The 15,322-nt window shown below is 41.4% G+C and overlaps 1 protein-coding gene across 1 annotated transcript in view; it reads left to right on the top strand.

Annotated features, from left to right (window-relative positions):
- Window positions 1-7,184: 7,184 nt before the first annotated feature.
- The window catches only part of LOC116468031 (SHC SH2 domain-binding protein 1-like), a 29,233-nt gene continuing 21,095 nt past the window's right edge, over window positions 7,185-15,322 (top strand). Inside the window, exon 1 of the mRNA XM_032151663.2 lies at window positions 7,185-7,668. Coding sequence (XP_032007554.1) covers window positions 7,626-7,668 — 43 coding nt within the window. The 5' untranslated portion in view covers window positions 7,185-7,625. The remainder of the gene's footprint in view (window positions 7,669-15,322) is intronic.

The following is a 15,322-nucleotide window of genomic DNA, read 5'->3' as shown; positions in this document are numbered from 1 at the left end:
AATAGTGGCTCATACCTGTAGTCCCAACATTTTGAGAGGCAGAGGTGGGAAGACCGCTTGAGCCCAGGAGTTTGAGACTAGCCTGGGCACATTGTGAGACTCTGTCTCTACAAAAATTTAAAAATTAGCCAGGCATGATGGTGCACGCCTATAGTCCCAGCTACTTGAGAAGCTGAGGTGGGAGGATCACTTGAGCCCAGGAACTACAGTGAGCTGTGATCATGCCACTGCACTCCAGCCCGAACAACAAAGTGAGATGCTGTCTCAGAAAAAAAAAAAGAAAGAAATCAAGAAGGCAAAGTATGAAAGAGGCTGATGATGAATACTGAAGACATTTAAGCATAAAATGAATTCAATGTAACTATTTTAAGTATAGTTACAAAACAGAATACAAATATCATAAATAATCCTTAACAAAAATATATTTTTAAAGTAAGGTTTAAAATCCCAGATTACACCAACATAAACTTGGGTATTGTGTGGGGTGAAGGGAGTAACAAGGAGAAATGTGAGAAAGTAGAAGTGTCCTGGTATTCTCAACTTACAAAGATACTATTTTATTCTCTATGTTAGTAATAAGAAAAATATAAAGTGTTGTGTGTTATTTTAAAACAAAATGCATGCCTTCCAGATTATTAGGAAACAAAACAAGAAACAAGGACTACACAGTCCATATAGCAAAAAGAAGAAAAAACAGAAAAAAGGCAAAAATAAAGACCAAACACAGAAAATACAAGAGCAGAATCATTAAACCAAATCAAAATATTGGTCTTTATTAATATAAAATATAATATGCAACAAAGACATACTATGAATCATTTTGCACTGAAAAATAAGGCACTGGACTGTATGAAGCTCTCAGAAAAAATGGAGATATGGGCAGAAAAATAGTAGCGATAAAAGACTTCAGTCCTTGACGAATTGATAGAAGATGAAAATAGAGAAGACCTGAATGTAATTTACAAGTCCGATTTAATGGATATGTAATGAAATGTTAAACAAATATTTCCTATGTCTTGGAGTTTCAGTAAGGCTACATAACCAAGGACAATAAATGCTCAATGTCTACACTTTCTAAAAAGTGGTACAAAGCACAATCTAGAATTGCTTAAAAAAAAAGAGTAGCCCCCAAACGGTCTTGCAACTCCTAGCTCACAATCCACCTCTGAGTTATTTAAGAGAAAGATAAGGGTTGACCGATAGGAGCAGTCTTTGAAGAGAGTTGTCAGACTAGAAGAAAGAGCTGTGGTGTTTCTCACCCCCTTCCCTCACTCCCCTCCAAGTGAGGGGCTCAAGGAAAACCCCTGAGACTTTCTGGGAAGCACTTGCTGGGAGGGAGGCCTGACCACTTTCTCACTAGTCATTAGCGGCCTATTGGTCTGCAGAAGTTCACAGGCTCACTTCCGGCTGCCACAGTAGCCAAGCTTGCAGGACCTTGATGTGTGTCCTCAGAATTTGCTGGAACATAGACACAGTGACCTTCCCTTGCCCAGGGAAAATTGGAGGCTTGAATAAGTGTTTCTTGTGGGCCAAGCTCTTCACCATAATATTATTTTATTATAGTAAACACCACCAAAAAAAAAAAATCCAAAAGTAGATTGGTTAAGTTACTCATGACATAACCATATGATGGGATGTTATTGAGTCAATAAAAATGCTATAAAGTCTTTGGCATGAGAAAATATTCATAATATACATTTTTTTTGAGAAGGGTCTCACTCTGTCACCCAGGCTGGAACGCAGTGGTGCAATCACAGATCATTATAGCCTCAACCTCATAGGCTCAAGCAATCCCCACACTTCAGCCTCCAGAGTAGCTGGGATTACAGGTGTGCACCACCATGACTGGCTAATTTTTTTTTTTTTTTAATAGAGACAGGGTCTTCCAATGTTATCCAGGTTGGTCTCAAACTCCTGGGCTCAAGTAATCCTCTCACTTCGGCCTCCCAAAGTGCTGGGATTACAAGTTTTAGCCACCATGCCTGGCCTATAACATATTTCTTTTGTTGTTGTTGTTTTTTGTTTGTTTGTTTTTTAGACAAAGTCTTGCTCTGTCACCCAGGCTGGAGTGCAGTGGCGCAATCTCGGCTCACTGCAACCTCCGCCTCCCAGGTTCAAGCGATTCTCCTGCCTCAGCCTCCCAAGTAGGTGGGATTACAGGCATGTGCCACCATGCCCAGCTAATTTTTGTATTTTTAGTAGAGATGGGGTTTCACCATGTTGGCCAGGCTGGTCTCAAACTCCTGACCTCAAGTGATCCTCCCACCTCAGCCTCCCAAAGTGCTGGGACTACAGATGTGAGCCACCATGCCCAGCCCCATAATATATTTCTAAAATGAAATATAATGAAAACTATGTAACAACATAGTATGCTCATTGTCTTAGTTCAAGCTACTATAACAAGATACCATACCTTGGGTGGCTTCAACAACAAACTTTTTAAAATTTTTTATTCTTAACTTTTGTGGGTGCATAATAGGTGTATATATCTAACAAACATTTATTTCTCACAGTTCCAGATGCCAGAAGTCCAAGATCAGGGTGCCAGCATGGTCACTTCTTGGTGAGGGCCCTCCTTCTGGTTCACAGACAGCTGCCTTCTCACCATATACTCACCTGTCAGAAAAAGAGCATGCTGGTTCCTTCATCTCTCTGGAAGGGCACAAATCCCATCATGGGGCTTCACTCTTATGACCTCATCTAAACCTAATCAGCTCCCAAAGGCCCCGCCTCCAAATACTATCACATCGGGAACCAGGGCTTCAACGTGTGCATTTTGGGGGTACACAAACAGGACCCATTTTTTCAATATTGGATCAAAATATTGGATCACAAGGAGTGCTATGGACTCCTTGTGATCCAGTTTTGGGAAAATCAAAAGGTGTACGTGCATTGGTGTGGGTATGCATCACGTTAACCAAGAATAAGAATGAATATCCCAGACTTTGGAAATATGCCAGTGTTGTACTCCTTTGCAACTGTCTTAACGTCATGGTGGCAAATCTCAATCCAGTGGTAAAGGTGGGCACTTCTTTAAATAAGCGAATGTCCCTGCTGGTAGTTATCCCAAGAAGAAGTTAGTCCTGGAGCAAGAAGTGGTGGGGCAGTAGGGAGAGCTTTCTGCTCTGCCTGATCACAGACAGCAGGGGACCAGAAGTTTGGAACAGTTCATACAGTAAGAATATGAACATCCTTTACTTTGAACCTCAACTAATATATTCCATTTTAAATTTAATCTCTACACATTCTTCCCCTTTGTTCACAAAATATATGGATCAAATTCATTCTGTATGATAATTATATTAACAGAGAATCCCAAAATTAGTTTTAATAAATGAAAAAAGTTGGTGTTATATATTTCAAATAATGCCACTGAATCTTTCCAAATTTGGGAGCTCTACAATCATCAATCTTTTCAGTATAATTTGAATAATTGACAACCAAAACTTTCAAATATACATTTATAAATATTAATAAATATACATTGAAACCAATTAACAATGAAGCAAAACTGAATGTAAACTCATAATAATAATAATACTAATGGGTAAAAATTATTGCATACTTACTATAAAGTGCTTATTTTCCTGAGGGCTTTATGTATATTAATCTTCATAATAGCCTTATGAGATAAGGTACTATTACTATCTCTATTTTTCAGATGAGGAAACTGAAGTACAGAGAGTTTAGTAACTTGCATAAAAGCACACAACTATTTAATCTTCTTTATTCCTCAGGAACACGGCCTCAAGAACAACCAAGCACTTGATACAGAGTTAACTCTAACTCATATGAACCAATCAAGGCCCTGGACAGGGTAGTGCATACCAGGTCAGCACCGAGGTCAATATATCCAAAATGAGATTGTGTAAGAGGAAAGGACTGGAATGCACCTCCAAGAAGGTATGGAAAAGTGAGAACCAACTAGGGAAGAGGTTCAAAGTAGACTCAAGGAAGATGAAGGGGAATTCTTGAGCCAAAGCACAAGTGGTTGAAAAAGATTTTTAGGCTTTCTGAGGCTATGGAGTGAGCATATCTAGAGAAACGGTGCGGGTGTGGAAAAATCAAAGAGCAAAGCTTGCACCACTCTGGCCCTTAGTCCCCTTGCTCTAGGCAAATCGGAACTGGCATTTTCCTAGTGTGAAGGTGCTAATTCACTCCAGGAAAGTTTTGAGATGGGGAGCAGAGTCTCACAACCAATCCCCAGTCCGTGTGCATAAGAATCTCCTGGGAAGCTGTTAAAAATGCAAATTCCTTCTAAAAAAAAATTGAATGCACAAAAGCAGTGAGTAGAGTGGTGATTACCACGGGTTGGGGGGGACGGTCAGGTGGGGTTGGGGAGATGTTGGTCAAAGGAAATTTCAGTTAGATAAGAGGAGTAAGTTCAAGAGATCTATTGTACAATATGGTGACTATAGTTAATGACAATGTATCCATTTTTGAAAACCACTAAAAGAGTAGATTTTAATACCACAAAAAATAAGTATCTGAAGTAATACATATGCTAATTACCTTGATTTACCCATTCCACAATGTATACATATTGCAAGACATCATTTTGTGCATGATAAATGTATACAATTTTTATATATTATGACTCCCAGATTCCTCCTTGGGGTCACTTTCAGAAATCCTAAGTCCACTGGTCTACATTAGGGCTTATGAATCTACATTTTAAATAAGCTCCCCAAGTCATTAGAGAATCACATTTTGAGAAAACTGCACCTATACATTTTCTAGGTATCAAGTATAGATACTGTCCATGGGACCATTGGGAAATAAACACTTTTCCTCTGAATACTTGGGGTTTCCTGTCCAGCTTACACTGGTGACTTAGTGGGGCACACAAGGGAGTTCAGACACTCAGTGAACCTGGCACAGTGGGCAAAACTACAAGATAGGATGTCTATCCATGAAGGGAGACAGCTGGAGTAGCATGCCATGAAATTGGTGATATCATATGTCTCAAAAGATCCCAGACCTACAACTGCATGTGAATCTACAACTACGTCACAATAAGTAAAAAGTTTCAAAAGAAAATCCCTAACAGAGATCATCCAGCCACTGGCATGGGCAAGTGCTATGTATGTGCATGGAGAAGAGGTACTAGGGTGTTTCCCAGGGATCTAGTGTTAGTGTCAACTCCTGGGCCCAGTCCTTTGCATTAATTTGGAGGAAGGGGGTGAAGTAGTTAGCTGTCAGTATGTGGATGGTGCTGCGAAGTGTGAGAGTACCGCGGGTATGAACACTGCAGTTGCTATGAAAAAGGACAGTAAAGTGGTGTGAGCAAACACTCATCCCAAGGACACAGACTGATCATCTTGCCAATCCACTCTTCATAGCACATCTATGGGACTGGCTGTCAATCTCTGGATGAGTGGCAAACCATGGCTACTAGTTATGAACATGACGTATTTTGAAAAGCTCCCTTGGAAAAATAGCACAAACCGGGGACTCAGAGCCCAGATGGTATGACTGTCCATGGAGGCAGAACCAAAAGATCTCACTATTCTAGAGGATGGCAGCAGCTAGAGTGGATCGGGAGAATATTACCAGCGGTAGAGATGGGAGGACAAGCCATTTTAGTGTCAGAGTCCACCACCAGCAGTAGAGACTTGCTTTGAAAGGAGAGTCAATTGGATACTAAATGCAGTGTGAAGGTTTCTAAAGACATTCCCCAATCAAAATCAGGGGGTAAAGCAGTCGCTTGAATCACCTAGGCCTGTCCTTTACCTGGTCACAAGTGGTACAGTAGGGGGAATTCTGAATAGTGTCACCCAAAGCTTTGCATAGGCCTTAGGCCAGCAGGCATTGCACATCTTTCTCTGCTATTCCTGGTTACTGAGACTCTGATCCCCACTGTACACCCCAGAAAGCCACCAAGGTAACCTGCTTGCCTTGATAGTCTCTCTCAGCACTCTGCACTCTACACACTCTTGAATGTCAGTTAGGTGCTGTTATGTGGGAATCTACCTGCTTCCCTAATAGATACAGCCAGGACACACAGTTCTCTGGTTTATGACACTCCCATAGTAGAGCTGCCTCTACAGCTCCTTGAAATTCTGGATCAGGGATTGGACATCTGACAGGTAGTTTTGACTGCTTGGTATGACAGAGTTCAATCCAACAAAAGGAAGACATGTTCCCTTGTGTGTAATGAATCTGCAGGTCACTTATTCAAACTGTAGTAGTCTGAACTCAGATGCTGGATGTCAGGTCCCCTCAGGATTGTCTTCCTGGCTTGACTGCAGCCACTCCTACACAGGGTGATTTCCTGGGTGGAGCCAGTTTGCAGGACTATGAGACTATATGGACTACAAAGCCTGCTTAGGCCCTAGGTCGGCGGCAGAGTAAGCCCCACAGCAATGCATTAAGCCTTCATGAAATGAGTGTTGAATGAATGAGGTAGTGATTCAGTATATATTTGATCCACTGCAACAGGTGGGAAGGGGGCAGAGGGAGCTACTTCCTAAAATAACCCTTCTTCAGACTCTTAAAGAACTGATCCTTGTTTGAATTAAAATCTATCTTTATTTAACTTCCAATCCTTTGCCTACAGATAACTCGTAGCACCACATCAGTTCTACCCATTCTTTCACATGAAGACAGATGTCATGCTCTGAGTCATCTTTCTTCACCTCCTTCCACCAGCCCTTATCTCGTGGCTCACATTGGAGTGAGTTCCAATATGTTTTTGTATAATCTCTCGCTTTTTTTTCTTTTTTCTTTCTTTTTTTTTTTGAGACAGGAGTTTCACTCTTGTTGCCCAAGCTGGAGGGCAATGGCGCGATCTCGGCTCATCGCAACCTTCCCTCCCAGGTTCAGGCGATTCTCCTGCCTCAGTCTCCCTACTAGCTGGGATTACAGGCATGTGCCACCAGGCCCGGCTAATTTTGTATTTCCAGTTGGTTAGGCTGGTCTTGAACTTCCGACCTCAGGTGATCTGCCCGCCTCGGCCTCCCCAAGTGCTGGGATTACAGGCGTGAGCCACTGCACCTGGCCTGTAAAATCTCTTAAAAGTGTGGTACACGGAGTGCAGTACTCCACCTGTGGCCTAACTGATATGCAGTACAATATTATCACTAAATTGCTACAGACGGTGTGCTTTTCGTTGTTGTCACAGAAATGTATTTGGTTAATTATATTTGTTAATGTCTCATCTGACTTTCCAGTCTTCTCTCTTTGTGCAGTCATATTTGCCGAGTCAAGTAAGTTATAACATTTAGGACACAATGCCTGACTTACTATAATTACCATTATTATCTTATGAGCTATGATCATTACAAAACAGAATTACCACTTAGCTCTCAGGCCCTACCTCCTTCAGCCTCAGAAATGTCAAGGCTACCTTGCTTTTACCATCGCCTAGTAAGCCCCGCCCCTGGGGCCTCCGCAGCTGGAGCCTAGAGTCCGCCCCACCCACGCCGAGCCCGAGGCGGGGCTCTGGATGTAGCCGCTGATTGGCTGGCTGGGGCGCAGCTTGATGGCGTCGGGCTGGAGAGCCGCAGTTCCGGCTGCGGCACCTGGGAGAAGGCACCCTGTGTGAGGGTCCGGTGGCCCCAGCGTGCCGTGGCCTCGGGGAGTGGGAAGTGGAGGCAGGGCAGGAGCCCTCCTTACACTTCGCCATGAGTTTCCTGATCGACTCCAGCATCGTTATTACCTCGCAGGTGACTCACCGCCTCCCGCCCCGACACCCGTCCGCCTCCCTCTCCCGAATCGCCGTCTCGGGTCCTCCGCGGTGCGCGCTGGTCCAGGGTCTCGCTCCTCTCGCATGCGGCCTGCGCCACTCACTCCTGGACCCAGAGCGCGAAGAGGGTGTGCGATTTGCTGCGTCCGGTTCCCTCAGCCCCGGCCGTCAGGAGGTTGGCCTGCGGCCGTCGGCGGCCCCACCTGGCATCCATCCCCGGAATTTCCGTCCACTTTTGGAAGGGGTCCGCCGGCCTCCACGCTAAGAGCCGGCGCCGCCAGCTAAGGCGACGGTCCTCGGAGCTCCTGGAAGCTTCTGGGCTGCGCCGCTGACCCTGAACTGGGGAAGCCTGTGTGGTTCTGGGCGCGGGGTGTGCGACCCGCCAATCAGGGCTGGATACTGAGGACACGTCAGTGCAGGCTTTGCTGTTAGATGTCAAATCTTGCATCCGGGTGTGGAGAAATTTGCTGCTTCAAAGTATCAATATAAGGTTATACCTATGCTTAAAAGTTAACAGCAGTGACACCTTATCCTTTATCCTCCGCTTACTTACCCACCCTTTTCGGATGTTTTTCTTTCTTTTTTTTTTTTTTTTTTTTTTAACTCTTAAGGCATTTATTTATTCTGACCCTCATTTCTTCTCCGTTGGCCACTTTCATTTGTTTGTACAGTCAGCATTTATCGATCATTATATAAAGCTCTGAGCGTACAAGCATATAAGACACTGTCCCTGCCCGGTAGAAGCTTTGTCTAGTGAACCTCTTGCTTTTACCATGTAATCCATTGTTAATTATTGTTTCTTCCTAGCATTTATCATAGCACTGGCATCATTTATGTATGTGTTTATGATTTTGTTTTTTGAAATCCTGCCTTGTTCATAGCTGTATCCCCACTTCCAAGCGCAGGCATTCAATAAATAATTGTTGGCCAATTGTTAATATTTGTGAAGCTCAGACTACCTATTGACCTTTTCCCCCTCGGCTTTCCAATAATTTAAAGATGGTTTTTTTGTGTGTGTGGTTGTTTTTACTTGTTCTTTCTCTCAAATGGCAAATAACAGAAACAGTTACCTTTTGGGGCTTAAAGTGAACTAAATTTTTGTTCTTTGATTCAGTTTTTGTATTGCTTCATCCTAATACTCGTCTCCGTAGAGCGGAGCATTGTCCTTTTCTTTTCCAAAACTTTTACGAAATTTAAGAAATTACGAAAGAAGGAAAAGCCATCCATAATCCTACCACCCTAATGCAATAGTTTTTTTTTTTCATTTTTTAAATTTACCACCTTTTCTATAGTTTTCATAATTACTGTTTTTATTGGCTGCATAGTATTCAAATGTATTAATGTAAAAAAAACCTGGGCATGTAACTCTTCTGCTTAAAACCTTTCTAAGACTACCCAGTGCCCTTGGTGACAACTCAGGGTTATTTTTAGCCCTGGTACCAATTTAAGAAAAATAACGATGTTTAATTAGCTTTTTTTTTTTCCACTTAGAATAATGATAATAATGTCAGTAGAAAATTGGCTTTGCATTGCAGCCTTTAAGATTTTTAGCATGGATATAATTGATAACGTTGAACCAAGGAAGTGGCTTTCTAATTTTGTATGCCTTATAATCATAGACTTTGACTTCACACATGCATCCACATGCAGTAATTAATTGATAAACCTGCTCTTTACAAATGTGGAAGAAAGACCCAAAGACTCCTTTGCATGGAATGTTCTCTGTTCAAATATTTATGTGGCTGCTTTATCATCATTTCGGTATTAGTAAAAATGTCGCTTTAGGAAGGTTTTACCTGACACCCTGCCCACAGCCAAAGTAGCTTTCCATTTCGGCTGCCTTCTTCCTCATTATTTTCTTCTTGGCATTTATTACTATAGTTCATTTGTATGTTCATGTGTTTGTTATCTGTCCATGAAGTCCAAGATACCGTCTTTCTTGTTTTCTCCTGTATTCATCAGCATGTAGATCAGTTGCGGGCACATAGTAGAGTTGTAGTGAATATTTGTTTAATAAAAAGCCCCTCTCTAGAGAGGTGTGGTTACCTTGGAAACACCACCATTGCCCCCTACACCCCTTCCCCCTCATTTTTTCTGTTTTGTGTTAACTGAAATGAAATCTGAAATCAGAGGTCACATATTGAATCTTGCTCACCACAGCACAGGATGAAGTTCAAACTCCTTTACATGACTTTTCAGGTCCATTATTGATGGGACCCTCACTCTTATCAGCTCTCTTATTGATGGGACCCTGGCTCTTCTCTCTTCAGCTGTGGCTTTCACCATTTTATTCTTTAGACTTCCTGAACTTCTTTTAGTTCCCTATCCTGGCCATGCTATGGTGCCTCCAGATTTCCACAGTGTGTTTTCTCTTTCTGGGCCTTTTCCTCATATCCCTCCCCTTCTTTCAGCCTTCAGATCTCAACTTGAACATCCAAGAAGCTTCCCCTAGACTGGAATAGATGTCCTTATGCATACTGCCATAGTACCCTTCATCTACTTCCCCTGTAACAACACTACCACATTGTTTTGTAATTACTTGTGTATCTCTTCCGTAGATTATAAACTCCTTAAGAGTAGCATTCATGCTCTCTTGTTTGCCATTCTATCCCTTGGACCTGGCACATATTAGGCACGATAAATATTTGTTAAATGATTAAAAGGGTGAATAAATGATCCAAGAAAGGTGTCTTTTATAGTTAATTCTTTAATAACTATCCTGCTGATGGCCATCTTTTTTTTTTTAACCGTAGCTAATTTTCAACCCAGAAGTCACTTCTATAAAAGCAACTGTTATCTAACTCGTGTTTTGAGCCCTCTATACCATCATAAGACTTATCAGTTCCAGAGTACACTCTTAAGTCCTAAGGTCAAGACTCTACTGTGTACAATTCTGAAAGTATTGTCTCGTTTTTAATAAGAAGCTATGTGCCTTCCATTTTATTTGCAAAGCTATTTGAAATTGCATTTTGCTTCTGCTTTCTTTTTGGATCCTCTATAATCTTGCCATAATTTGTATTTATCTTGAATGTAATGAATTCTCCAGCTACTTTTGTGGGTGTGTGTAGTTTAAAAGTCTTTTTCTTTTTTTCAACTTTTATTTTAGATTTGGTACTTGTGCTGGGTATATTGTGGGAGCTGAGGTTTGGGGTACAAATGATCCGGTCACCCACGTACTGAGCATAGTACTCAGTAATTAGTTTTTCAACCCTTCCCCCTTCTCCCCTCCCCTGCCCCCAAGTAGTCTCCAGTTTCTGTTTTTGCCATCTTTTGTTGGTGAGTACCCAATATTTAGCTCCCACTTAGAAGTGAGAACATGTGGTATTTGGTTTTCTGTTCTTGCGTTAATTTGCTTAGGATGATGGCCTCTAGCTGCATCTATGTTGCTGAAAAGGACATAATTTTGTTCTGAAAGTCTTTTTAAGCTTTCTTTGTCAATGCGAAAGGAGGCCACAATGAAATATTAAAGGTATATATCTGTTTCTCTTTTCTTCCATTCCCCTCCCCACCATATAAACTTAAAATTTTTGCTTGTTTTCCTTGTCTAAAGTTCCATTTCACAGCAATCTTGGTGATTTTTTTTTTTTTTAATCATCCATTTCGACTATACTATACCATTCTCAGTCCTAACTGCCCAACTTCTCTGTCTTCAGTCGTGGCTTCATAAGTCATATAAATATGGTCTCTAAACTCTGAATTTACATCTGTCTCCACTGGTAACTGTTTATAATAGCCAAAGGACATCCTGGACATTTTCTCCTGATCTATTTGACCCTTTCCTTTTCTGCTTGATCTAGATGCTTGGATCCAACTTACTTTCTTACACCCTCTTGTTCGTTTACCTTCATATATATATAAGTCCACACTTGGATCACTGCTATAGTTTGTCTACTACTAATACAGAGGCCTGAGGGCTACTATGAAAATCACATAGCCGTGTATTTGCCAACGCCATGAGTTTAACCCTCAGCTCACTGAATTATTCCTTTTCTTGACCTTAATCAGCTACTTGTTTCATTCCCCTCAAAGTTTCTCTGAATCTTTGTCACTCTCCTCAATGCTCCCTTTTCTATACTCACCTCTCTTATTCTTAGTAGATAACCTTGCCTCGTACTTACTCAACAAAAGTGAAGCCAAAAGGTATAGTCTCCTACTATGAATACTTTCTGCATTTTAATCTAAAAAGTTATCTGTGTTCACAACCATTCTCACCTCCTTTCCTCCCATTTCAGAAAATGGGGTTCCCCTACTCCAGTTTAAGGCCATTTTACTTGCCTTTGATCTTAAAGTAGCTTATTTTGAAGTGGTTAAAAGCACAGGTTTTCTAGACAGACAGACTCAATAAGAGCTGAAAAAATAATATTAAAAAAAAACAAAAAAAGATTTTGGAGTCAAACAGGCTTGAGTTCAATCTTGATTCTGACACTAACTATAAATTGATTAACTTCTCTAAACCTCATCTTTCTCTTTGAAAATAGGACAATCAGACCTACCTTACTGGGTTTCTAATGATTTTTATAAGATTATAATGCTAAATACTACTTAGAGAGCCTGAAATATGGTAAATGCTCAATAAAAGTTATCTAATAATAATAATTAATTAATAGTATTATTGGTTCATCCTCTAGTATTCCATCATCCTTCTCATCTTTTTCTCCTTACTTGACTGCTTTCTTTCCCCTTGGCCAATAAACTTTCCCTTTATTCCACATTCTTCTCTAGCCTATTATCTAATGTTTTCTTTTTTTCTCATTCCTGGCTCTCCCTAGAGTAATTTGCATTTACTGTCCCCACTGCTTTAGTCCCATTCATTCTGACCTGCTACACTCTGGTTCCTGCCTCTACCTCACCATTCAAAACTATTTTCCTTATCCTCTAGTGTTTTCTTCTTGGCACATTACTCTCCTTACTCTAGATACTATTCCCAGGTGATCTCATGTACTTTGGTGGTTTCAACTCATAGGTATATCTTAGACCTGCCTTCACAATCTGTCTTTTACTCAGATGCTTGCTGGGTATCGACCCATCTTGCTGGGTATCGACCCATCTTGCTGGCTGTCCCTCAGGCCCTCAGTGTGTTCAAAAATGAGCTCATCTTTTTCCCCATCCTCTGCCCCCTTTCCTAAACCTCTTCTTTCTCCAATATTCTTTATATAAATTGGGTAGCTTCACTCTTCATCCTGTATTCCAAACTAGTCATCCTTGACTTCTCCCTGCCGATTTTACCTTCTAAATAGTTCTCAAATCTGTTGTCTCCTTTTCTGTCACCAAATGTCTTAATTCAGGGCTTCATCATTTTCATCTGAACTCCCATAACACATTTCTATAATGTTTCTCTTTCTACAATGTTGTTTCCTTCAAATGTGTCTTCCACACAGCCACCATACTGCTCTATATAATATAAAACAAATCAGACCATGCCATTTCCCTGCTTAAATAACCCTCACCACTTACAGATTATAATCTAAGCTCCTTAGGGTGGCCTTCAAAGCTCTCAGTGACTGGACATCCACTCCTCCTGTCTAGCCTTATTTTTAACCTCTTCCTCCTTTGAATTTCATCTTCTAGCGGCACCAAGTGCAATTCCTGGCATATGCCATGCTATTCACTCTGTGCCTTTACTCACGCCCTTTGCTATCTGGAAAGTCCTGTCCTCCTATCCCTACCACCTATTTTTACCCTACCTAATTCGTTTTTTTGTTCATTTGTTTTGTTTTGAGGCAGGGTTTCGCTCTGTCACCCAGGCTGAAATGCAGTGATGTGCTCGCGACTCAGTGTAGCCTCCACCTGCCAGGCTCAAGTGGCCCTTCCACCTCAGCCTCCCCATAATCTGGAACTACAGGCACGCACCACCACACCTAGCTAATTTTTGTATTTTTTGTAGAGATGGGATTTCACCATGTTGCCCAAGCTGTTCTCAAACTCCTGGGCTCAAGTGATCCACCTGCCTTGACCTCCCAAAGTGCTGGGATTACAGGCATGAGCCCCCGTGTCCAGCCTCCCTACTTGATTCTTACTCACCCTTTGAGAGGGTGGTTTTTAATATATTAGGGGTGGTGGAAACCTTTGAGTATGTGATGAATACCTTGAAACCACTCTAGAAAAATGCACATAACCCCAAAATGTGCACACAATATCAGGTTTTAACCCCAAATAAAACTTCCTTCAGCTCAGGCATTATCTTCTCCAGAAAATCCGTCCTAACCCCCTCTTTCATATTGTTTTACAATATCATGTATGTATTTCTATCATTGCACATCCATATTATGTTATTTATGTATTGTCTTCACTATATTGTGATCTCCTAGAAGGTAGTAACCATCCTATTCATCTTTGTATCCTCAGCACCTAGCATAGCACATAGGAGTTATTACAGAAGATTTAAGATTGAATGCTGAAGAATAAACCATCTTTTATGTAGACCACTTAGCCATTCAGCAAGCACTTATAGAGAGCCTGCTACGTACCAGGCTTTGTGCTGGATGCCAAGGATACAAAGATTACAAGACAAACATGGATTTTGTCCTCATAGAGCTTATAATCTAATGTCAAAAAATATTTAAATCAGGCATTACAAAACCGTATGGTAAGCACTCTGATGAGGGAAGTACAATGTAAAATAGGATTATATAAAAAGAGCAATTTATCTGCATTTGGGAGGGCAGAGAGGACCTTCCAGAGGGAGTAAATAGCATAACTGGGAGAGGGCTGGAGAGAAGTTCCTGTCGGAGGAACATCTACACAGGTCTCGATGTGGAAGAATATGGATCTAAAGAACCAAAGAAGTTCCAGGGGGCTGAACACATGAGTTTGCTAGGCAGCAGGGGCATAAGAAGCTAAAGTAGTCTGTGCTAAACTACTGAGTTTACACGTGCTCAGTAAAGTAGTCCCTAGAAAGACATAAAATCATTTTATTCATAAAGGTCCTACCCAGTTTAAGAAGAATAGTTGTGTCAGTGTGTATCTATGTATAGAAAGTTCTGTTTACTACAGACCAGCTTTGTCAGCTGTCATGTGGCTACGGTCTCTGCCAGTTTGAAACAAAACTGACAAAAGAGGGATTCTGCAATCTCTCGGCTTTACACTGAGATGAAAACCACTTTATGTAGATTAGGCAGGATGGTGGAGAAGCTAAGAAAACTCTGAAGGAAGCAGATATAAAAATATTAGGCTTTCTACTACTCCTCTAATTTTGGTCTCAACTCCTCTCCCCTGAAGTTTTTATTTTTAAAATTAATTTATTTTTATTTATTTTTTGAGACAGGGTCTCACTCTGTTGCCCAGGCTGGAGTGCAGTGGTGCAATCATGGCTCACTGCAGCCTCAACTTCCTAGGCTCAGGTGATCCTGCCACCTCAGCTTCCCAGGTGGCTGGGACTACAGGCATGCCCCATCACCCCAGCTAATTTTTATGTGTGTGTGTGTGCTTTGTAGAGACGGGTTTTTGCCATGTTGGCCAGGCTGGTATTATTTTTAAATACTTGCAATCAGAGATCATCCATAAGAAGCAAGTCTCACTCTGACTCCTTTTTTTTTTTTGAGACTGAGTCTCACTCTTATCACCCAGGCTGGAATGCAGTGGCGCGATATTGGCTCTCTGCAACCTCCACCTCCCAGATTCAAGCGATTCTCATGC

Source organism: Hylobates moloch, unplaced genomic scaffold (genome assembly GCF_009828535.3).
Source record: "Hylobates moloch isolate HMO894 unplaced genomic scaffold, HMol_V3 SCAFFOLD_5, whole genome shotgun sequence".
In the NCBI taxonomy this organism is placed as follows: domain Eukaryota; kingdom Metazoa; phylum Chordata; class Mammalia; order Primates; family Hylobatidae; genus Hylobates; species Hylobates moloch.
The sequence above is the reverse complement of the archived record's forward strand: the minus strand, read 5'-3'. Positions and strand labels throughout refer to the sequence as shown.